The sequence below is a fragment of the Magnolia sinica genome, chromosome 19, assembly GCF_029962835.1.
Source record: "Magnolia sinica isolate HGM2019 chromosome 19, MsV1, whole genome shotgun sequence".
NCBI classification, from domain to species: domain Eukaryota; kingdom Viridiplantae; phylum Streptophyta; class Magnoliopsida; order Magnoliales; family Magnoliaceae; genus Magnolia; species Magnolia sinica.
The window spans coordinates 46,127,100-46,152,858 of NC_080591.1; the positions used below are offsets into that span (position 1 = coordinate 46,127,100).

Below are 25,759 nucleotides of genomic sequence, written 5' to 3' on the forward strand. Positions count from 1 at the left end.
CGTATGCTTGGAAATAAGATATCTAACATGGTGGTGGATGGGTCCAAATCTTCTGATAAGAATCGAATTTGTGATTTTATAGTTAAATTTTATGATAACCTGTTATTAGCTGACCGATGGAATAGATCGCGGATAGATCTTTCGAGTTCTCTAAGTTTTCAAGTGAAAATGCTTCATTTCTTGAAAGTCTGATTTCAGAGGATGAGGTAAAAGAAACTTTATTTTCTTCGTGCAGGAAGAAGGCCTCGAGTCCAGATGGCTTCCTATTGTTATTCTTTCAAAAATTCTAGCAAGTGGTTAAGATGGAGTTTTTGGACTTCATAGCGGACTTTTCGTAGTAGAGCCGCCTATCTAGAGAGCTCAGGGCTACTTTCATTGCTTTAATCCCTTAGGTGGAGGGAGTGAATCATCGTAAGAATTTTACACCGATCAACTTTTTAGTGGGTCCTTATAAAAATCTGGCCAAGATTCTTGTTAACAAGTTCAGAAAGGTTTTTTCAAAGCTCATTTTTTACAATCAGGGTGTGTTCATTGTAGGAACACAAATTTTCGATTTGGCACTTATAGCACATGGATGTATTGATTCAAGACACGGGGAGGGGAAGAGGGGGTTAGTGTGTAAGTTGGATATTGAAAAGGCTTACGAACATGTGGATTGGGATTTTCTAGGTTGGGATGTGGAGAGAACTGGAGAGGGTGGATCAAGGAATGTCTGTAATCAGCTCATTGTTCTATTTTGGTGAATGGTTTGCCGAAAGGGTTTTTCGGGGCGTTTTGAGGCCTCTAACAAGGACATCCATTGTCCCCTTGTTTGTTGTGATCGAAGAAGCCCTCAGTATGATGCTTCATGAAGGGGAAGAAAATGGATTATTCAATGGGTTTAAAGCATCTGCCGACGGGCCTCAAAGAAGTCACATCCAAATCTAGTATGCAATTCGGTTGATAATTTGCGCAAAGTTCTAGTTTGTTTCAAAGTTGTGTTGAATTTGAAAATTAATGTCTCCGAATCAGAAATGTTGGGAAGTTGGCTCTTCATCTTTGGGACAAAATTATCGAAAGCATTGAGAGAAAGTTGGCAAGTTATAAATGCAAGTACTTGTCTCTGGGTAGCAGATTGACCCTCTTTAAGGCAACTTTCTCTAATATGCCAGTCTACTTTGTCTCTCTTCAAATGCCCTAAATCAGTCTTGGACTGGCTTGAAAGATTAAGAAGAGATTTCTTTTGGAAAGGAGCTTCGGATTCTAGAAAATTCCATCTCCTCAAATGGGAGGAGGTTTACAAGCCTATTGTTAAAAGTTTAGAGGTTTGGTACAGAAGCAGGTAGATTCTGGAGGGAGATCATAGCTTGCAAGTATGGAATGCAGGTGGGTGAGTGGTTTGTGAAGAGATCATCTTTATATAGAGCTTCTGGTGTGTGGAGGGAAATTGATTCAACATAATATTTGGTTCATAGAGGGGTTTCTTTTGTGCTTGGGAATGGTCTCCATATTTGGTTTTGGGTGGACATATGGTGCAATGACAGGGCACTTCAAGATATTTTCCCAAGAGTGGCTTCCCTTGCTCCTGATGGGTTCATTTCGATGTTGTTTGTTTCAATTGGTGTGGGGGTGTTGTTGTTTGAAGTCCTTGCCAAAGAAATATGACGGATGAAGAAATTGTTAAGTTTTCAGGTCTTCTTGAGCTTTTGGAAAAGACATGCCCGTCTTCTCTTGCCCCACACCCCCCCCCCCCCCCCCAAAAGAGTGGTAGCCTTCGTTCTGTTGGTAGGTTGAAAGAAGGCTCCTCACCATTGATAATCTTCAAAGAAGACCTCTAATTCTTCCAAATATTTGTACCATGTGTATGGAAGATGCAGAATTGATAGATCACTTCTTCATCCATTACCCCTTTGTGCAAAGAATGTGCGGGCATTTCTTCGGTTTGCTTAAGACCAATTGGGTTATTTTTCAAAGCAGTGGAAGATTTCCTTTAGGCTTGGCATGGGGGAGGAGTTGGAAAAGTTGAAATGGCTAAGTGGAGGCTGATTTTAATGTACGTGTTTTGGGTTGTGTGGGGAGCTTGAAATGGGTAGTGTTTTCGGAAAGAGAGCATTGACATGGAGGTTGTTATCAGTAAAATCAATTATAGGTTGGGTTGGATCTATAAATGCAGATTTGGCTTTTAGTCTTTTTGCTCTCTTTTGATTTTGTTGACTTTTGTATTCTTTTCTCACTTTTTGTGGGGGTTTCAATAAAATGTTGGTCGCTCAAAAAAAAAAAAAACATGAAGAGTTCCGAGTGGCCAAGTTCTTATCTGGGTTTACATGTAAGTATGAACCGATTTGTGCTCAGATTTTAGGTGGCAAAGATGTGTCGTATCAGACAACAAGGCGAGGTAACGATGAGGAGATCCAATAAAGAAGAGGAGAACTTGGAGAAAGGATACTCAAAGATTCATAGATCTTCATGTGAGAAACCGATCTACAGTACAGAAAGATGTGGTAAGGAAATGGGATGCTCAAATCGTCTGATACTGCTGCATCTTCAATAGCGCATACAATCGCATCTTGATGAGCCGGTTGGTCCACGGATTGAGCGAGATCGATGGCTTGAAGCGGAGCAGCAAATCCATTCTGGCGATAAGATCCTCCTTGAAGGACGTCATGGTGATGGTACGATTGTTCAAAACGTGACAAAGAAAATCAGAGTCAATGGCGTATGGAATATATGTTGTATCCAAGAAGCTTGTCTCCTAGTATGCGGCCAGCCCAACCTCGTACCTTCTTTGAAACATCAACCAATAATTGCAGAGCTGACGGGAGAATCTTCTCTCTCCATTTACAGGGAGAGCATAGGGGTATCCTAGGAAAAGGCTCTCCACTTCAGTTGGAGTAGTCTAACGACGGATGGACCATAGTCCCCTTCAGTGAGAAAGCCACCGGTTTCCAAGTTTGCAAGCTTCCCTTTTCTCTTTGTATCCAATTTCCCAAAGGATTGGGATGAATATATGATGTCACGTGTATTTGGCAAAATTGGAAAGATGTTGGAGATTGTTGTTCCTAGGAAGCGTGGGTCGAGAGATGAAAGGGGTTTAGCGTTTGTCAAACTAGAATCAAAAGAAGCAGCAACCACAACCATTGCTCAGCTTCATGGTGCCAGTTTCAATGGTTAGAAATGGTTAGAAAATCTCAGTGCAATTCGGAAAATTTGGCCCTATGCATTAATCGGAATGGGTACCCACCCCCCCCCCCGTCTTCCCACTAGCATCGTTGAAGAAAATCAAATTGATAGAAAGAGAGCTTTAAACAACGCATCTTTTGAATCACATTCATAAACCCCGTAAGGGGGGTTCTTCTCCTCATTCACTATCGAGAGTCTGATCGATAAATACTGTCAGGAGCAGGAGAGAGTAACCAATCTTTTTCTATTTATTAAATATGTTGATCCAAAGACTTCGTCTGAAAGTTGTGTCCTCCGCTGTTGCCAGTCGCTCGAGTCCATGCTATCCTTTTGGATATGAGAAGAAAGCTCTCTCTTAAAAAGCCTGCAACTGCTGCTTTCAGCTTCTATAGTCACTCCACCCAAAAACCAATTCAGCTGACCACATCGACCCTCCTTGATCAGACTCTCGAAATATAATGGATGGGTGATCCTTCTCTTAGGTCATTAAAGGATCTAGTTTTCAGTCTCTACCTCCTTCGAAGAGGGTGAAGTTTATCGAGGTTCAAGTCATTTCTTCCCCTGTTGGTCCCAAAATCTCGGCCGACTATTCCATGGTTCGGGTAGCTGCCACCTTCTATTCCAATTGTCTAGTACTTTATACCTAGGAAGAGGTCATCTTGTTGGACATCCAATGGTGGCTCCATAATCATTGCCTCATTATGGTTGGCAATTTCGGTGTGAAGCCCATCAGAGATGCCCTGTTCCTTTTTAATCTGAAGTCTCCAGCTGCTTTCGACCGCATCCTCAGGATGGATCCTCAGTATAAGGATTGGAAGGTGGTGTTTGTTTCGATCAGAAACATGGGTTAGAGATTGAAATATCCACATTCAATAATAACAAAAGGAAAATCAATGAACTATCATCATCATTTTATTTCATTAATCTGAATTCTTATTATACCCCTCACATTGCCCTTGATTCTGAAACAAAGTACACAATTGGCGTAATTCAAAATAGCTCAATAATAATTTCGACAGCATTTCAGCATGTATAGCGTCCGTCGCAATGATAGAAGAGTAGTGCGGATTCGAAACCCTTGCTTCACGCCTATGTGCTCGAGGCATGCCCATGAAAGAACGAATTCCTGATGAATTTGCAAATCGCATAACATATGGACCACCAGGGACCCCTGTTGTGTGGTCGTGTGTTAAAAGGCCTTTCTCTGCATACTTGAATCTCCTTCTTTCCTCCCGTGCTGCATCCTGTGAGATACCTGAATACAACAACTCTTAGCTCTGAAGACTCCTGAGTATTCCTCTAATCTCTCTGATGCTCTTTTCTCTCTAGTGTGTCAAATGAGAGGAAGAAGGGGTATTTATAGGCCTCCACACATGTGAACTATCCAATCCGCGCAACTAAGAGCTATTGCACGTTCGCACAACATATCCCTGCTGCGCAGTCGCGCAGTGGGCTGTCGTGCGAGTCTAGACAAGCTGCCCTTTGCCAGTCATCCAACAATCCTCTTTCAGTTGCATAGCAATAGGGCAATCTTGTGCAAATCCTCTTCTCTTTTTTTTGTGCTCAAACAGATGCCCCCTCGATCCTCCTTTGATTTTGTTGTGAAAGGAAAAAGGGATCGAACCCTTGTCCAGACAAAAGTCCTTATTTCACTTGTTACGCAACCGCGCAAACTGTTATGCAATCAGGTCCACGCGATAGCTCATTCAGTCTTGCTATCTATATAAGTCAAGCTCTCTTTCACTCAACTCACTTTGCTTCCAACTCCTTCCCTACATTCTGCCATTCTATTGCACAACCGCATAACAGACCCCTTTTGCACACCACGCAACTACCCTTTATCTCTATGGGGAACGGAGGAGTTCAGGACCCGTGGCTTTTTGTCTTCCCGCAACTACAACGCATGGGCCAAAGCCATAATCAAGAAGCACTCAGACGTCCTCATCAAGATAGACCTCCTAAATGTGAGCAAGGTCACATCTGATTATTTTTGCAAGCATGTGACTGTTTTCAAGGGCTTGCTCAACTATTGTTGCTCGACTACCAACTTCTTTCACCTGCCCTTGGGTGAAGTTAGTATCACCTTGTGGGACCTACATAGGATGGTGAGTCTCCCAATAATAGGCCATTTCTTCAACGAGTACGTGCCTATGAACGAGGAGTTTACACACTTTTCTCCCACCAACCGCCAACCAAAAGTCTCGAAAACCACCATCGAACTCTTTAAAGAAATAGCGAAGTTTCCCGACATCCATAAAGTCCCACATCTCATCTAGCTCCCTCATTTCACTAGAGATTTGCGGTACGCCCTCTTTCTCCGCTCCGGTTAGATCTTTTGTATACTTATTTATTATCTCTTTGATAACTATATTACTTCTTTTGGCCTTACAGCTTTGCGGGAAAGCACACGCAAGAACTTGACGACCATAGGCGGAAAATCAAGGGTCATGTGGAGTACAACACTTCCAGCGAGCTGGCTGCTTTTCTAGCCTATTGGCTCAGTCTAGTGGTGCTCTCCAGCTCGAAATGGGCAAACTCCATCCGACCAACTTTATTTGTGGTCGCAAGAGCGATGATAGATGGCAGAAAGTACTCCCTGGCTCCTCTAGTCCTCTGCTTGTTGTACCGTGCCTTCGGTGATGTAGCTACACACTGCAAGAGCCTAGCAATTGGAGCGTCTTCAGCCTATACACCCTAGCATTACTTTGCAGGGTGGCTCGCTGTATACTTGTCCTGGACTTACGACGAACCAGAGGTGTACATGAACCCAGATTGCCTTCCACTCTGGCATTATCAAAGGCAGAAAATGATCAAGAAGACGTATGACTAGTTAGTGGACAAGATTAAGAGAACATAATCCATCTCTTTCTTTCAGTTCCCCATCTCCAATGTTCCCGAAGACAAAGGCTATTGACGACAACTCTCTTTCCCCAAGCGAGTGCATCTTCTTCATATGCATCCGATCCAACAACCTCCCTTTGAGGGTCGGTAGTGAGTTCTGGCATGAACCCTACTATCCTAGTAGGTTCGCCTGCCAATTTGGCTACAATCAGACGATCGCAGAGGACTGCAACGTTGTCACTAGAATCATGAATTACGGCATCAGACCATACAACTGGGTGTTGATATGGAAGCAACTTCTGATCGTGCGCACGGGGTGGCGCTTTGTGTTTCTAGGTTACCAGCACTCAGTCCAAGCCTCCTATTGTTGGATGCGATGGTGGGTTCTCACCAATCCTTCCTGATACGCCATTGTCATTCGGTGAACTATCCCGTTTGGATTGCTCCGCCGAGATTGAGGAATTATAGGCCTGAGCAGGGAGTTGGCTATGTCATGGAGAAAGATCATACTCCTGCCCCCGGTCAGGTTTGCCCAAAGATTTCTCTAGAGGAGCCTATTCGTGAAGTAAAACTTGCCAACACTTTGGAGGGCTAGATTACATATGGCATTCCCTTAGAGGAATTAAGAAGGCTAGGAGAACAATTTGCCGTAACTACAACCCCAAGCCCACCAGAAAAAGGGTAGTGACCCAGCTCCACAAATGTTGGCAACTGCTCTTTATACCCCTACTAGGGGGACTGTGGTAGATACTTAAGGTAGGCCAGACCCTTCGGTTGTATCCCCTTCGATGAGGTCAGTAGGGCAGAGCTTTTCATCTCCCTTGACTCGCTCACAGACACAATCTTGTCCCCCTCAAATGCAACAGAGCCAATGAGGCATCTCTCCTACCCCTCTAGAAGAGTGCATATGGGTAGGGCTGGCCCATTCAACAAAGGCAAACAAGTAATGATTGAATAACTTGCTGAGGAGGAATCGTCAAAAGGGAGGTTGATCAGGATACGACAGTCTGGGTGGCTGACATTAATGCGAAACATGCATTGACAGATGAGGCCATGATTGCATTCTCCACTGCTCCGACTATAGCTGGGGCAGCTGACATTAATGCAGAACATGCATCAAACGGGATTGACAAAAATAAATAAAATAAAAATTCTGCCAAAAAATGTGGAAATTAATATATATATATATATATATATATATAGTGTTCGAAGTATTGGTATCGCTACAAGTTTCGCTAGCCAGGGATACGGAAACAATATTGATATTGCTGATAACCGGAAATGCGGGAAAACATGGGAAAATATTAGAATTTTCAGTGAAATTTCAAAAGATGCTAAAATACACATATTTGCATATTTAGAAATTTTAAAAAAAAAAATGCAAAAAGAATGTATACACGATATGTTTCCATTTAATGGGGGGCTTAAAAGCATGTGTTGTCGTAAGAAACGGTTTTACCATCCCATAGATCCCATCTAACCAACCAATCATCCATTGATATTGCAAAATATCAACTACTCACAATATTTTTCCAAGAAATCGTCCACAATTGGAAAGGAAACAAAATATTGTGGTCTTGATATTGAGCATGTTACGATAACGATAATATTGAGATATTATCAATATAATATCTCAATATTATCAACGACAAATTGAAAACAACATACAACAATGTGCTTTAAAAAATTGAAATAGAACTTTTTTTAATACAAAAAAACTTTTTGTGATATATCTACATTGGTGATATTATTGAAATATCATCGAGACAAGTGTCATTACACAGTCGAAAATATTGGCGATATCGATACATTGGCAATACAAGCAACGCTTGGAATTTACACAATTGAAAATATTAGTGATATTGATACGTTGGCGATACTTAGCAATACATTGCTAATGTCTGGAATTTCTAATACTACTGATGTTATCGGTATCGCCAAGCTAGAGATAATGATAATATCGGAGATAATTCAAACAATGTGTGTGTGTGTGTGTGTGTGTGTGTGTGTGTGGATAGGAAAAGGTTCTATGCGGTCGAGCTCATGGGAACTCCCCATGAGGTTGAGCTATGTGGGCCCCACCATGATGCGTGTCAAACATCAACCCATCAGTTAGATGCACCATTCCATGGTGTAAAGTCAATCTGTGACTTGTGTGGCCACACCACATACAAAAGTTGAGAGGGATTACCCTCCATTAAAATATTCAGAATCATTTTTTGGGCCCACTGAGATGTAGTTCACAAATCCAGTCCATCCATTATGTGTGTCCCACTTGGATGAGGGATCAGACTAAGTTTTAGACACATCCAAATTTCAGGTGGGCCCCACCAAGTGCTTTTATATGTTTTAGGCATGTCTTCACATGATTTTAGATGGTATGGCCCAACTGAGTTCTGTATAGCATTGATTTTTGGGATATCCCATAATTTAAAGGGGACCCATTAAATGCATGGTGTTGATGTTCGACATGCATCATGGTGGGGCCCACACAACTCAACCTCACGGGGAGTTCCCATGAGCTGGACTGTGTAGAACCTTTTCCCACATCTATATATATATATATATATATATATATATATATATATAAAACTCTAGTAGAAGCTACTGTTTATTTGTGTTTTTGACATGTATTCAATGGTGTATCAGACCTTTCTGTGGTAAAAATGTTGTTTGTGCTTGACCTGCTGCAAGCCGAGTTTTTTAGTCATTGATCCCTAAATTTGGTGTCATATGGATGTTAAAAATTCATTGGTTGATATTCAAATTTTAGTTTCTATTGTAATAGTTCTATTACATATTTTAATCAAACATCACATGAATCACCATTTGCCATAGATTATCTGTTATTAAAATATATGTCATTCCAATAAATTATATCATCATCAGCATCATCATCTAAGCCTTATACCAATTAATTAGGGTTGGTTACATGATTCCTCTTCCATGATTCTGATAAAATTTATCATAGTAGTAACTTAACACAAGACCATGGCAAGAGGGGTTGCCAGTGGGAGTTTATGACTAGCGCCCTCATAATGTATACAATATATGCTAAGCAGAAAAAGTGAAATTTATTTTTCAATATGCATCACTCTAATTAATATACTATCATTATAAACACAACCATTAATTGAGTTCCAATCTCCGCTTTGATTTCTCGTATCCCCTTAATCTTGTGATTTTCTCTCCAAAATCAACCTAAAAGTAGTCAAAGTTAGGTTCTAAGTTTTCTCTAGTGTTGAAACGTAGAGGAGGAATGAGAGAAAAATGAGAAAAATAAATAAATAAATAACATGATTTTAAAGCATCTTGGCCCATAAATAATACACACAATGCATATTAGCACTAACACGACCCATATCAACTAATAGAGGCACCTTTTTTAATTTGACCCTTCTACACCATATCCCACATCGGCCATGGCCAATACAAATATGATGCTAGCATATATCGGTTGTTATGCAACCAATATTTAGAACCTTGGAATAACATTAGTGGATGCTGATGTTAGTTGCAATGAAATTTTTTCGATATTGATATCAACAGATGTATCATACCTCAGGGATAGGGAAACATGTCTATTATCACATGGGAAATATTGGATGTATCACGTAATGTTTTTTGCTTTTGGGAAACATTGGGAAATTCGTCGAATTTTTCAATAGAACTTTAGGGGATGTTTAAAAAACATCATTACACACTTAGAAATCAAAATATCACAAAAAACAAGTGCACATAATAAGTTCCTTATTATAATATCCTAAACCATGTGTCGTCTAATAAAAGTGATGCAATTATATTCAAAATCAATTCATATCATTTATGAATCTAAGAAATGGAATACAAGTGGAAGATTTGACAAAAAAGGGATTTTTTTTTTTTTTGAGAACCCAAGCGTTGTTGTTAGCAATGTTCCAAATATTGATGATATAATCGATCATATCAATGATATTATCGGTATCGCCAGGTCAACAATACCAAAATTGTTGGTAGTTTAAAATTTTCAAATACTGTCAATATTTTTGATAATATCATATATATTTGGCTATATTATCGATATCAACGATAATTTGAGAAGAATCCCTTATAAAATTCCCTAATATCAATGATATTATTGATATTATCCTCAACAACAACGATATTCTTGATACTTTGAAACATAAGTAAATAGGTGAAAGTTGACAAAATTTTGTGAAAAATTTCAAAAACCCAAAATATCTTCTTCTTCTTCTTCTTCTTCTTCTTTTTTTTTTTTTTTTTGAAATTTTGTTCCTTACATTATTTAGATCACTCTTGGTTTTTATTGAACTAAAGTTTGGATTTGGGGAGAAATCTCAATTCGAAATGAAGACAGTCTAAAACTCAAAGGTGATGAAAAATACATTAAAAAAAAACTTCATCATTTTTCTTCAAATGTTGGCATGGATTGCAATGGAAATTCATGTCCATGCATGATCATGCATTGACGTGGAGTTGTGACAAAAAAAAAAAATCGATTTATGTTTAAAATGGGGGACATTGGTGGAATCCTAATTTTTTCATTTTTATATTGGAAAATGTGTTTTCCATTTTTAATTTATGTGAAAAAACTTATCTATTATTAATGAATGTTGGCCAATCTATTGATTGGTTACAATTTTTATATATTTATTTTATACTGATTTTTTCTGACAATACGTGGTTAGGTTTGTATAAAATGGAAACTTATTGTGCATAGTTATCTTCCAATCTTCTGATTCCTACACGTGTATACATGTTTCTTTTAACATCATTTGAAATGTCATTAAAAAATTCTACCTTTTTCCCAATGTTTCCCTCAGACAGCAATACTTTTTTCCGAAGTATCAACAATAATATTGGCAATACCGATACGTGTTTCTTTATCCCAGGTTACCGATACATATAATGATACCAATACCTTTGAACACTAATTGTCAGTATCAATGATTGACAATAGTGTCATCAATACATCGTCGATAAAGGTGATCCATTACGATAATGTCGTTGATATGCAAAAGTTCTGCAACTTCCTGCGGGTTTTGTATCGCTGAGGTGTGCAATATCACACACATTGGTTGCAAGAACCTTCCAATTGTAATGGTTATGTGTATTACAATAGGTGATTAGGGAAAAGATGAACAAAAATCTATATATGGAACATCTTGATTTCTCAGCCAATTCATGTTCACAAACAGGTGCAAAGTTTCAAGGTGTCTTGAAGTGTCCAAAATGGCAAACTAAAAAATGTAGGCACATGGATGCTTCCATGCAGATAATACTTTAATCAATAAATAAAACTAACAAATAAAATAAAATAGTGAAAACATTAAAAACAAAGGAAATTATTTCTTATGAAAGGTAAAACTAGAGGTGCGCAGGACCCGACTTGACTCGAACCGAATGGCAAGGTCGGGTTCGGATCGAGTAGACCCACCTAGATCCGCATCCCGACTAAGTTGAGTTCGGGTTACTATGTAACCCAATTTGACCCGATCCGAAATCCGATCCGGTTGGATCCGATCCAATCTGAAACCTGACTCGGACCGGAATCGGGTAGTATAACATAAACCTTTTTTTTTTTAACCTTTACCATTTCATCTACCCTAACCCTACCAGCATTGGCGCCGCACTGAACCCGATCGAAATCCAGACCAACCAGCCGCCCAGTAGCCGATATTTACCGGTCATCGTCATCCATTCATCAGGTATGTATGTTTTAAAAGTTTTTTTTTGTGTTTTTTGGGCTCGGGATCTCGGGTGCAGGCCACTAGTGGTCCACCCTGGCTCGGGACCTCGGGTGCAAGCTGCTGGTGGTCCAGCCAAGCTTGAGACCTCGGTCATGGCCCACCCTAGCTCGAGACAGGCGCGGATAAGCTACTGAACACGACGGTAGCGAGTTGGTCCCACTGTTTTGTATGATGGGGTCCACTTGAGATTTTTATCTGCCTAATTGTTTCCATCATGCCATAAAATGATCGCCCCAGATGTATTGACGATGTGGACACAATACATACTTCATGGTGGGTCCCACCCTACCTCGCTGGTGGTCCGGCCGATCCAAATCGTAGCCAACTTGATCCGACTCGGTTTCTCTGACCGAGCCGGACTCGGTTCGAGTCAGCCCAGCCAAGATTCAGTTCGAATCGAGTCAAGCCTGCTGGACTCGGTACTAAGTCGGATTAAGTTCGGGTTAGGGAGTTGGCAAAACTGGATCAAGTCGAGTTGGACCTAACTCTGTCCGACTTGACTCGATGCCCACCTCTAGTAGAAACAAAGGAAATTAGAAAATAATATTTACCAAAAAAAAAAATCTTAAATAAATTAGAGAACCCCAACAAATGAATTTAAAAAAGAACAAAACAAACAGAACAAAACAAATGAGGTTTTCCTTTTCTATATGGGTCTTGGTATCTATATAATGGAAAAATGAACTAAAATCTAGAAAGTGAAAGATCCTTATGAGTAGTTTCTTCAATAATAAGAGATTGAAGGCACTAGGGTGAGAAAACTTTGGCTTGACAAAAGAAGTCACACATCATATATTTCTAAAATAATAATAATAATAATAATAATTTCTATATTTATAGAGTGAAAATTTGAAAATTTTCTAATATGCACAATTCAAATTTATATATTGTCACTAAGACATGACTATCATATGACTGCCAGTCCACTTCAATTGTTCGATTCTTGCTCCATTCTTTTTCTTCTTTTTTTTTTTAAGAAATTCCATTTCTAACATCAAATTTACAAGATTCGGGAAACCCAGACAAAAAATTCCATTTCTTGCTCCATTCTTGTGTTTCCATGCTTCCTCTAGGTTTGAACTGTAGAGAAGAGGGGATACATGCCATCTTGACCCATAAACAATGTGTCATGCATGTCGATGACAATATGGGATGAATTGTTTTTTTCTTTCTTTATTTATTTTTAATATCAAACCGTTCACCCCATTCCCATATTGTCCACGACCAATATGGTCGACACAACCGTATTGGCCATTATGCAACTGATATTTGCAACCTTGACAATAACGAAGTGGATGCTGACAGTCATTTCTGTGTTGCACATTTCCAAAACATCTCTCTAGTTTTCAGGCTGGTCTATCATCTCGATTCTTGTTTTTGTAAGCTTATATCAATAATGATAACTCTTTTGTGCTAGTGAAAATTGTGTGAGAGATTCAAGACGTGATTTGCGGCATGTGTGGTCCTGGCAACCCATTAGGTCAGGCCAGCATGTAGTTGTCTTGGCCCTAAGTTGGGTTGATCTACTCATCAGGTGCCTACAGGGTCTGGCTCCATGGATCAGTGGTAGACAATCTCTGTTTCAATACTGAGATCATGGGATCGAGTACCCATGTGGTGTGGGTGTGTGGGTGGGTAAAAACAAAAGGTGGCTTCACATTAGAATGGACAAATAGGATCAAGATGAGCAACATTCTATATTCAACTACTCGGTTGACCAACCTGCTAGGTCGACCATCTTGATTTTATGGCCAGTTCATGTTCATGATGTGGCCCCAGCTGATGAGTGGCATGGCCTGGAAAGTTGCCACATTTGTAGCTGCCTTGAATCATCTCTTCAGTCTCCTTTGTGGGAATTGCCTCAGCATTTCTCATCCATGGTTCCGACCATTTTCCCTTGGGTGGATGATCTCTCGATAAAGCCTCAGTTGCTCCTGAAAATTTTATTTTTCCATCATTTTGGGAGGCAAGATGCTCATTCTATCTTATGAGGCACTCCTAGTTTCAGAATCCATAGTTTCTCTTTTATTTTTGAATATCTAGGGTGCATTTGGATTCCCATCTGATCGAATTGTAGTTGTTAGTCTAGTAGAGTGTCAGCATCTCAATTGGGACCTAAAAGAAATGGAACTGCAATTTGAGGGCTACTTCCTCATTATGAAATCCAGGAAACATCTTTGATTGTTGTTATCAATTCTTGATTAAATTGATTTTCTCAATTCGATTCACAGAAAGCATTGAATGGTGCTGACAGTCTTTTTGTGTTGTTTGTGCAGCAAGCAAGGAACCTGGCAACATCACAACTTGATTCCTTGTATAATGAAATAAGGCCTGCAATCGAAGAGCATGAGAATTATAAATTATTAAAATATTTTTTTTAGAAATTTTACTTCAACAAATTGTCAATTGAGACTAATTTCCAAGTATTTAGGAGTGTTTGATGAAATGATTACATAAAATCTAAATGTTATGCATTCAATTTAAATATAGTTGCATTAGATCTGTTAAACAGCGCATAGCTTAGGACCCTATATAAAAGAAACCTCTTTTTTAGGATATTATGATTTAAAAGTGTATATAAAGGTCTTTTTTAACAATCCTTGAAGTTCCATTAAAAAATTCAACCATTTCCCCAATGTTTCCCCATGTTTCCCAAAAAGTGCGATAAATTACCGGATACAAACAATATATCCCATGTGATAACTAATACATATCTGTATCCCAAAGATGCAATACATAATGCGATACCGATATTTCAAACATTGAAGAGGACTTAAATCTAATTTTATTGCCGTTAAACATGAATGTACAAATATTCTAGCGACCACAACGAATCCCTATACGACCCAAACTAGATGGGAATACAACATCGTTGTGAGACCGGAATGGAGGACTCATCAACCCACGACGCTCTATAGAGTTGAGGGTGAGACTCGGCTTTCAAGCCCAATCAACTCACACTGCTAGTAGAGACCACATTGGCACAACTGCCACTATCCACGATCACTTTACAATTCTTTTCTCCACACTCGGTATAAGTGTAAAAGATCATGTTCCTGCGCCAATCATCATTTTCTTTAGATTGGGCAAAGGCGCATTTGACTACTGCGAGAGTGTGGGTCTCCCTGATCACTAAACTCCTCATCACTAGCACCAATATCAAGCTTATGTTCCTCTACATCGCAATTGTCCTCGTCATCCTCACCTACTTCATATATCATAAGAGCTTTACCTCTTTCTTTGTTTGGGCATTCCTTTAGGAGGTGACCATAACCATTGCAACGGAAACACTGCATGTTCTCACTTCCCTTCAAACTAGTGCCGACTAGGCCCTTACCTTTAACATTTCTATTATAGGTAGGAGCACTAGTTGAGGCTTTGGTCTGGCTCCCAAGGTTAGGTTTGGTTCCCTGAGGAGCAACCCTGCCACTGGAATCACGAGACCCAAACCGCTTCATGGTCGGTTGCACTAGGTATTGCTCAAGCTCCTCTACCCTAAAAGAAGTGATGATAGTTACCCGTGTTGAGAAAATGTTTCATTATTCAAGACAGAGACCTCGCCTCATCAATGGCACGGTAGATGATCCCTCCCATCTCATCAATTATGAAGAAGCCATCTCTGATGAGCAATTTCATTGGGCCAAAGACATCCTCAAGAGAGTTGGGGGTTTGGTGGGCCTATCTTTTAGAGTCAGTGATGAAGATGTAGTAGAATTTTTCCATTTTGTTCGATCTAAAGGTGCTCTATGTCATCAGGAAATGCAAGCAATAAGGCCCAAAAAGAATCCTAAGCAATGAAGAGAGTTACTTAGTCTCACATGTTCTATTAACTACAATGTAGCGGGCAAAGCAAGTGGGGGGAAGAGAGTGTGTTCAGGTAAAGCTGGTCTCCAATGATTATTCTCTCTTGGAACGTTCGAGGATTGGGTTGCAAGGTCTCAACTATTTCTTTGGATCTCTCTCTCTCTCTCTCTCTCTCTCTCTCTCTCTCTCTCTCTCTCTCTCTCTCTCTCTCTCTATTCTATTTTGTGAAATTTCTTCATGCAGTTTTCTTACGAAAAATCTTCCGAAGATTGCATGACTCTGTGTATGAGGAATTTCATTGTCTAGGTGAATCAGCATGAGATGGTTGATCTTCCCCTGGTTGGGGCCAGGTACACTTGGTCAAATGGGCAAGCTAACGCCTGTCTGTCTTGGTTGGGCAGATTCTTGGTGGCAGCAGACTTGTTAGAAAAGTTTCCATGTCTGTTAGTGTGGTTTACTAAGAGAAGTGGCATATCATCATCCCATTATGCTTGAAATAGATGGTGATATTTGGGGCCCTAGACCCTTCATATTTGAATTCTCTTGGCTGGAAATAGTTTGTTTTGAGCAGTTGGTTGTTGAATGGTGGACATCTTTTTCTGTTGAAGGATACGCTGGGTTTAGGCTAAGTAGGAAGCTCAAGATGTTGGAAGATAAAACAAAATTGTGGAAGGTTTTGGGGGCCAAGGATGCAGAATATGACAAATTGGCAAATGAAATTCATTATCTGGATCTCTTAGAGGAAGATGGTAATTTGTCGGCTGAAGGTAGGGCAAAGAGGGCAGATCTTCAATCGTTTGTGGCAAACCGATAGAGAAGAAGAGGTCAAATGGCAGCAGAGATCGAGAGTGGTTTGGTTAAAAGAGGGGGATAAGAACACTAAATATTTTCACAGTATCGTAAGTGCTCGTATGCTTGGAAATAAGATATCTAACATGGTGGTGGATGGGTCCAAATCTTCTGATAAGAATCGAATTTGTGATTTTATAGTTAAATTTTATGATAACCTGTTATTAGCTGACCGATGGAATAGATCGCGGATAGATCTTTCGAGTTCTCTAAGTTTTCAAGTGAAAATGCTTCATTTCTTGAAAGTCTGATTTCAGAGGATGAGGTAAAAGAAACTTTATTTTCTTCGTGCAGGAAGAAGGCCTCGAGTCCAGATGGCTTCCTATTGTTATTCTTTCAAAAATTCTAGCAAGTGGTTAAGATGGATTTTTTGGACTTCATAGCGGACTTTTCGTAGTAGAGCCGCCTATCTAGAGAGCTCAGGGCTACTTTCATTGCTTTAATCCCTTAGGTGGAGGGAGTGAATCATCGTAAGAATTTTACACCGATCAACTTTTTATTGGGTCCTTATAAAAATCTGGCCAAGATTCTTGTTAACAAGTTCAGAAAGGTTTTTTCAAAGCTCATTTTTTACAATCAGGGTGTGTTCATTGTAGGAACACAAATTTTCGATTTGGCACTTATAGCACATGGATGTATTGATTCAAGACACGGGGAGGGGAAGAGGGGGTTAGTGTGTAAGTTGGATATTGAAAAGGCTTACGAACATGTGGATTGGGATTTTCTAGGTTGGGATGTGGAGAGAACTGGAGAGGGTGGATCAAGGAATGTCTGTAATCAGCTCATTGTTCTATTTTGGTGAATGGTTTGCCGAAAGGGTTTTTCGGGGCGTTTTGAGGCCTCTAGCAAGGACATCCATTGTCCCCTTGTTTGTTGTGATCGAAGAAGCCCTCAGTATGATGCTTCATGAAGGGGAAGAAAATGGATTATTCAATGGGTTTAAAGCATCTGCCGACGGGCCTCAAAGAAGTCACATCCAAATCTAGTATGCAATTCGGTTGATAATTTGCGCAAAGTTCTAGTTTGTTTCAAAGTTGTGTTGAATTTGAAAATTAATGTCTCCGAATCAGAAATGTTGGGAAGTTGGCTCTTCATCTTTGGGACAAAATTATCGAAAGCATTGAGAGAAAGTTGGCAAGTTATAAATGCAAGTACTTGTCTCTGGGTAGCAGATTGACCCTCCTTAAGGCAACTTTCTCTAATATGCCAGTCTACTTTGTCTCTCTTCAAATGCCCTAAATCAGTCTTGGACTGGCTTGAAAGATTAAGAAGAGATTTCTTTTGGAAAGGAGCTTCGGATTCTAGAAAATTCCATCTCCTCAAATGGGAGGAGGTTTACAAGCCTATTGTTAAAAGTTTAGAGGTTTGGTACAGAAGCAGGTAGATTCTGGAGGGAGATCATAGCTTGCAAGTATGGAATGCAGGTGGGTGAGTGGTTTGTGAAGAGATCATCTTTATATAGAGCTTCTGGTGTGTGGAGGGAAATTGATTCAACATAATATTTGGTTCATAGAGGGGTTTCTTTTGTGCTTGGGAATGGTCTCCATATTTGGTTTTGGGTGGACATATGGTGCAATGACAGGGCACTTCAAGATATTTTCCCAAGAGTGGCTTCCCTTGCTCCTGATGGGTTCATTTCGATGTTGGATTGTTTCAATTGGTGTGGGGGTGTTGTTGTTTGAAGTCCTTGCCAAAGAAATATGACGGATGAAGAAATTGTTAAGTTTTCAGGTCTTCTTGAGCTTTTGGAAAAGACATGCCCGTCTTCTCTTGCCCCCCCCCCAACAGAGTGGTAGCCTTCGTTCTGTTGGTAGGTTGAAAGAAGGCTCCTCACCATTGATAATCTTCAAAGAAGACCTCTAATTCTTCCAAATATTTGTACCATGTGTATGGAAGATGCAGAATCGATAGATCACTTCTTCATCCATTACCCCTTTGTGCAAAGAATGTGCAGGCATTTCTTCGGTTTGCTTAAGACCAATTGGGTTATTTTTCAAAGCAGTGGAAGATTTCCTTTAGGCTTGGCATGGGGGAGGAGTTGGAAAAGTTGAAATGGCTAAGTGGAGGCTGATTTTAATGTACGTGTTTTGGGTTGTGTGGGGAGCTTGAAATGGGTAGTGTTTTCGGAAAGAGAGCATTGACATGGAGGTTGTTATCAGTAAAATCAATTATAGGTTGGGTTGGATCTATAAATGCAGATTTGGCTTTTAGTCTTTTTGCTCTCTTTTGATTTTGTTGACTTTTGTATTCTTTTCTCACTTTTTGTGGGGGTTTCAATAAAATGTTGGTCGCTCAAAAAAAAAAAAACATGAAGAGTTCCGAGTGGCCAAGTTCTTATCTGGGTTTACATGTAAGTATGAACCGATTTGTGCTCAGATTTTAGGTGGCAAAGATGTGTCGTATCAGACAACAAGGCGAGGTAACGATGAGGAGATCCAATAAAGAAGAGGAGAACTTGGAGAAAGGATACTCAAAGATTCATAGATCTTCATGTGAGAAACCGATCTACAGTACAGAAAGATGTGGTAAGGAAATGGGATGCTCAAATCGTCTGATACTGCTGCATCTTCAATAGCGCATACAATCGCATCTTGATGAGCCGGTTGGTCCACGGATTGAGCGAGATCGATGGCTTGAAGCGGAGCAGCAAATCCATTCTGGCGATAAGATCCTCCTTGAAGGACGTCATGGTGATGGTACGATTGTTCAAAACGTGACAAAGAAAATCAGAGTCAATGGCGTATGGAATATATGTTGTATCCAAGAAGCTTGTCTCCTAGTATGCGGCCAGCCCAACCTCGTACCTTCTTTGAAACATCAACCAATAATTGCAGAGCTGACGGGAGAATCTTCTCTCTCCATTTACAGGGAGAGCATAGGGGTATCCTAGGAAAAGGCTCTCCACTTCAGTTGGAGTAGTCTAACGACGGATGGACCATAGTCCCCTTCAGTGAGAAAGCCACCGGTTTCCAAGTTTGCAAGCTTCCCTTTTCTCTTTGTATCCAATTTCCCAAAGGATTGGGATGAATATATGATGTCACGTGTATTTGGCAAAATTGGAAAGATGTTGGAGATTGTTGTTCCTAGGAAGCGTGGGTCGAGAGATGAAAGGGGTTTAGCGTTTGTCAAACTAGAATCAAAAGAAGCAGCAACCACAACCATTGCTCAGCTTCATGGTGCCAGTTTCAATGGTTAGAAATGGTTAGAAAATCTCAGTGCAATTCGGAAAATTTGGCCCTATGCATTAATCGGAATGGGTACCCACCCACCCCCGTCTTCCCACTAGCATCGTTGAAGAAAATCAAATTGATAGAAAGAGAGCTTTAAACAACGCATCTTTTGAATCACATTCATAAACCCCGTAAGGGGGGTTCTTCTCCTCATTCACTATCGAGAGTCTGATCGATAAATACTGTCAGGAGCAGGAGAGAGTAACCAATCTTTTTCTATTTATTAAATATGTTGATCCAAAGACTTCGTCTGAAAGTTGTGTCCTCCGCTGTTGCCAGTCGCTCGAGTCCATGCTATCCTTTTGGATATGAGAAGAAAGCTCTCTCTTAAAAAGCCTGCAACTGCTGCTTTCAGCTTCTATAGTCACTCCACCCAAAAACCAATTCAGCTGACCACATCGACCCTCCTTGATCAGACTCTCGAAATATAATGGATGGGTGATCCTTCTCTTAGGTCATTAAAGGATCTAGTTTTCAGTCTCTACCTCCTTCGAAGAGGGTGAAGTTTATCGAGGTTCAAGTCATTTCTTCCCCTGTTGGTCCCAAAATCTCGGCCGACTATTCCATGGTTCGGGTAGCTGCCACCTTCTATTCCAATTGTCTAGTACTTTATACCTAGGAAGAGGTCATCTTGTTGGACATCCAATGGTGGCTCCATAATCATTGCCTCATTATGGTTGGCAATTTCGGTGTGAAGCCCATCAGAGATGCCCTGTTCCTTTTTAATCTGAAGTCTCCAGCTGCTTTCGACCGCATCCTCAGGATGGATCCTCAGTATAAGGATTGGAAGGTGGTGTTTGTTTCGATCAGAAACATGGGTTAGAGATTGAAATATCCACATTCAATAATAACAAAAGGAAAATCAATGAACTATCATCATCATTTTATTTCATTAATCTGAATTCTTATTATACCCCTCACATTGCCCTTGATTCTGAAACAAAGTACACAATTGGCGTAATTCAAAATAGCTCAATAATAATTTCGACAGCATTTCAGCATGTATAGCGTCCGTCGCAATGATAGAAGAGTAGTGCGGATTCGAAACCCTTGCTTCACGCCTATGTGCTCGAGGCATGCCCATGAAAGAACGAATTCCTGATGAATTTGCAAATCGCATAACATATGGACCACCAGGGACCCCTGTTGTGTGGTCGTGTGTTAAAAGGCCTTTCTCTGCATACTTGAATCTCCTTCTTTCCTCCCGTGCTGCATCCTGTGAGATACCTGAATACAACAACTCTTAGCTCTGAAGACTCCTGAGTATTCCTCTAATCTCTCTGATGCTCTTTTCTCTCTAGTGTGTCAAATGAGAGGAAGAAGGGGTATTTATAGGCCTCCACACATGTGAACTATCCAATCCGCGCAACTAAGAGCTATTGCACGTTCGCACAACATATCCCTGCTGCGCAGTCGCGCAGTGGGCTGTCGTGCGAGTCTAGACAAGCTGCCCTTTGCCAGTCATCCAACAATCCTCTTTCAGTTGCATAGCAATAGGGCAATCTTGTGCAAATCCTCTTCTCTTTTTTTTGTGCTCAAACAGATGCCCCCTCGATCCTCCTTTGATTTTGTTGTGAAAGGAAAAAGGGATCGAACCCTTGTCCAGACAAAAGTCCTTATTTCACTTGTTACGCAACCGCGCAAACTGTTATGCAATCAGGTCCACGCGATAGCTCATTCAGTCTTGCTATCTATATAAGTCAAGCTCTCTTTCACTCAACTCACTTTGCTTCCAACTCCTTCCCTACATTCTGCCATTCTATTGCACAACCGCATAACAGACCCCTTTTGCACACCACGCAACTACCCTTTATCTCTATGGGGAACGGAGGAGTTCAGGACCCGTGGCTTTTTGTCTTCCCGCAACTACAACGCATGGGCCAAAGCCATAATCAAGAAGCACTCAGACGTCCTCATCAAGATAGACCTCCTAAATGTGAGCAAGGTCACATCTGATTATTTTTGCAAGCATGTGACTGTTTTCAAGGGCTTGCTCAACTATTGTTGCTCGACTACCAACTTCTTTCACCTGCCCTTGGGTGAAGTTAGTATCACCTTGTGGGACCTACATAGGATGGTGAGTCTCCCAATAATAGGCCATTTCTTCAACGAGTACGTGCCTATGAACGAGGAGTTTACACACTTTTCTCCCACCAACCGCCAACCAAAAGTCTCGAAAACCACCATCGAACTCTTTAAAGAAATAGCGAAGTTTCCCGACATCCATAAAGTCCCACATCTCATCTAGCTCCCTCATTTCACTAGAGATTTGCGGTACGCCCTCTTTCTCCGCTCCGGTTAGATCTTTTGTATACTTATTTATTATCTCTTTGATAACTATATTACTTCTTTTGGCCTTACAGCTTTGCGGGAAAGCACACGCAAGAACTTGACGACCATAGGCGGAAAATCAAGGGTCATGTGGAGTACAACACTTCCAGCGAGCTGGCTGCTTTTCTAGCCTATTGGCTCAGTCTAGTGGTGCTCTCCAGCTCGAAATGGGCAAACTCCATCCGACCAACTTTATTTGTGGTCGCAAGAGCGATGATAGATGGCAGAAAGTACTCCCTGGCTCCTCTAGTCCTCTGCTTGTTGTACCGTGCCTTCGGTGATGTAGCTACACACTGCAAGAGCCTAGCAATTGGAGCGTCTTCAGCCTATACACCCTAGCATTACTTTGCAGGGTGGCTCGCTGTATACTTGTCCTGGACTTACGACGAACCAGAGGTGTACATGAACCTAGATTGCCTTCCACTCTGGCATTATCAAAGGCAGAAAATGATCAAGAAGACATATGACTAGTTAGTGGACAAGATTAAGAGAACATAATCCATCTCTTTCTTTCAGTTCCCCATCTCCAATGTTCCCGAAGACAAAGGCTATTGACGACAACTCTCTTTCCCCAAGCGAGTGCATCTTCTTCATATGCATCCGATCCAACAACCTCCCTTTGAGGGTCGGTAGTGAGTTCTGGCATGAACCCTACTATCCTAGTAGGTTCGCCTGCCAATTTGGCTACAATCAGACGATCGCAGAGGACTGCAACGTTGTCACTAGAATCATGAATTACGGCATCAGACCATACAACTGGGTGTTGATATGGAAGCAACTTCTGATCGTGCGCACGGGGTGGCGCTTTGTGTTTCTAGGTTACCAGCACTCAGTCCAAGCCTCCTATTGTTGGATGCGATGGTGGGTTCTCACCAATCCTTCCTGATACGCCATTGTCATTCGGTGAACTATCCCGTTTGGATTGCTCCGCCGAGATTGAGGAATTATAGGCCTGAGCAGGGAGTTGGCTATGTCATGGAGAAAGATCATACTCCTGCCCCCGGTCAGGTTTGCCCAAAGATTTCTCTAGAGGAGCCTATTCGTGAAGTAAAACTTGCCAACACTTTGGAGGGCTAGATTACATATGGCATTCCCTTAGAGGAATTAAGAAGGCTAGGAGAACAATTTGCCGTAACTACAACCCCAAGCCCACCAGAAAAAGGGTAGTGACCCAGCTCCACAAATGTTGGCAACTGCTCTTTATACCCCTACTAGGGGGACTGTGGTAGATACTTAAGGTAGGCCAGACCCTTCGTTTGTATCCCCTTCGATGAGGTCAGTAGGGCAGAGCTTTTCATCTCCCTTGACTCGCTCACAGACACAATCTTGTCCCCCTCAAATGCAACAGAGCCAATGAGGCATCTCTCCTACCCCTCTAGAAGAGTGCATATGGGTAGGGCTGGCCCATTCAACAAAGGCAAACAAGTAATGATTGAATAACTTGCTGAGGAGGAATCGTCAAAAGGGAGGTTGATCAGGATACGACAGTCTGGGTGGCTGACATTAATGCGAAACATGCATTGACAGATGAGGCCATGATTGCATTCTCCACTGCTCCGACTATAGCTGGGGCAGCTGACATTAATGCAGAACATGCATCAAACGGGATTGACAAAAATAAATAAAATAAAAATTCTGCCAAAAAATGTGGAAATTAATATATATATATATATATATATATATAGTGTTCGAAGTATTGGTATCGCTACAAGTTTCGCTAGCCAGGGATACGGAAACAATATTGATATTGCTGATAACCGGAAATGCGGGAAAACATGGGAAAATATTAGAATTTTCAGTGAAATTTCAAAAGATGCTAAAATACACATATTTGCATATTTAGAAATTTTAAAAAAAAAAATGCAAAAAGAATGTATACACGATATGTTTCCATTTAATGGGGGGCTTAAAAGCATGTGTTGTCGTAAGAAACGGTTTTACCATCCCATAGATCCCATCTAACCAACCAATCATCCATTGATATTGCAAAATATCAACTACTCACAATATTTTTCCAAGAAATCGTCCACAATTGGAAAGGAAACAAAATATTGTGGTCTTGATATTGAGCATGTTACGATAACGATAATATTGAGATATTATCAATATAATATCTCAATATTATCAACGACAAATTGAAAACAACATACAACAATGTGCTTTAAAAAATTGAAATAGAACTTTTTTTAATACAAAAAAACTTTTTGTGATATATCTACATTGGTGATATTATTGAAATATCATCGAGACAAGTGTCATTACACAGTCGAAAATATTGGCGATATCGATACATTGGCAATACAAGCAACGCTTGGAATTTACACAATTGAAAATATTAGTGATATTGATACGTTGGCGATACTTAGCAATACATTGCTAATGTCTGGAATTTCTAATACTACTGATGTTATCGGTATCGCCAAGCTAGAGATAATGATAATATCGGAGATAATTCAAACAATGTGTGTGTGTGTGTGTGTGTGTGTGTGTGTGTGTGGATAGGAAAAGGTTCTATGCGGTCGAGCTCATGGTAACTTCCCATGAGGTCGAGCTATGTGGGCCCCACTTTGATGTATGTCAAACATCTGCCCCATCAGTCAGATGCACCATTCCATGGTGGGCCTCGGCCTTAAAATTCAAGTCAATCCGTGACTTGTGTGGACCACACCACATACAAAAGTTGAGAGGGGTTACCCTTCCATTAAAACATTCATAATCATTTGTTGGGCCCACTGAGATGTGATTCACAAATCCAGCCCATCCATTATGTGTGTCCCACATAGATGAGGGGTCAGACCAAGTTTCAAGTGGGCCCCACCAAGTGCTTTTATATGTTTTAGGCATGTCTTCGCATGATTTTAGATGGTACGGCCCACCTTAGTTCCGCATACATTTATGGGATATCCCATAATTTAAAGAGGACCCATCAAATGCATGGTGTTGATGTTCGACATGCATCATGGTGGGGCCCACACAGCTCAACCTCATGGGAAGCTCCCATGAGCTCGACCGCATAGAACCTTTTCCCTATATATATATATATATATATATATATATAAATCTGTAGAAGCTACTGTTTATTTGTGTTTTTGACATGTATTCAATGGTGTATCAGACCTTTCTGTGGTAAAAATGTTGTTTGTGCTTGACCTGCTGCAAGCCGAGTTTTTTAGTCATTGATCCCTAAATTTGGTGTCATATGGATGTTAAAAATTCATTGGTTGATATTCAAATTTTAGTTTCTATTGTAATAGTTCTATTACATATTTTAATCAAACATCACATGAATCACCATTTGCCATAGATTATCTGTTATTAAAATATATGTCATTCCAATAAATTATATCATCATCAGCATCATCATCTAAGCCTTATACCAATTAATTAGGGTTGGTTACATGATTCCTCTTCCATGATTCTGATAAAATTTATCATAGTAGTAACTTAACACAAGACCATGGCAAGAGGGGTTGCCAGTGGGAGTTTATGACTAGCGCCCTCATAATGTATACAATATATGCTAAGCAGAAAAAGTGAAATTTATTTTTCAATATGCATCACTCTAATTAATATACTATCATTATAAACACAACCATTAATTGAGTTCCAATCTCCGCTTTGATTTCTCGTATCCCCTTAAATCTTGTGATTTTCTCTCCAAAATCAACCTAAAAGTAGTCAAAGTTAGGTTCTAAGTTTTCTCTAGTGTTGAAACGTAGAGGAGGAATGAGAGAAAAATGAGAAAAATAAATAAATAAATAACATGATTTTAAAGCATCTTGGCCCATAAATAAT

At 40.4% G+C, this 25,759-nt stretch overlaps 1 protein-coding gene across 9 annotated transcripts in view; it reads left to right on the forward strand.

The window, feature by feature from the left end:
* LOC131235008 (histone-lysine N-methyltransferase ASHH1) overlaps nucleotides 1-25,759 on the forward strand; it is a 147,221-nt gene that overhangs the window by 116,258 nt on the left and 5,204 nt on the right. The window contains exon 11 of one of the 9 annotated variants that reach the window (XM_058232070.1): nucleotides 14,027-14,103. The exons of the other annotated variants lie outside the window; for them this stretch is intronic. Coding sequence (XP_058088053.1) covers nucleotides 14,027-14,078 — 52 coding nt within the window. The 3' untranslated portion in view covers nucleotides 14,079-14,103. Of the gene's footprint in view, nucleotides 1-14,026; nucleotides 14,104-25,759 lie in introns of those variants that run through there. 9 annotated transcript variants of the gene reach the window in all.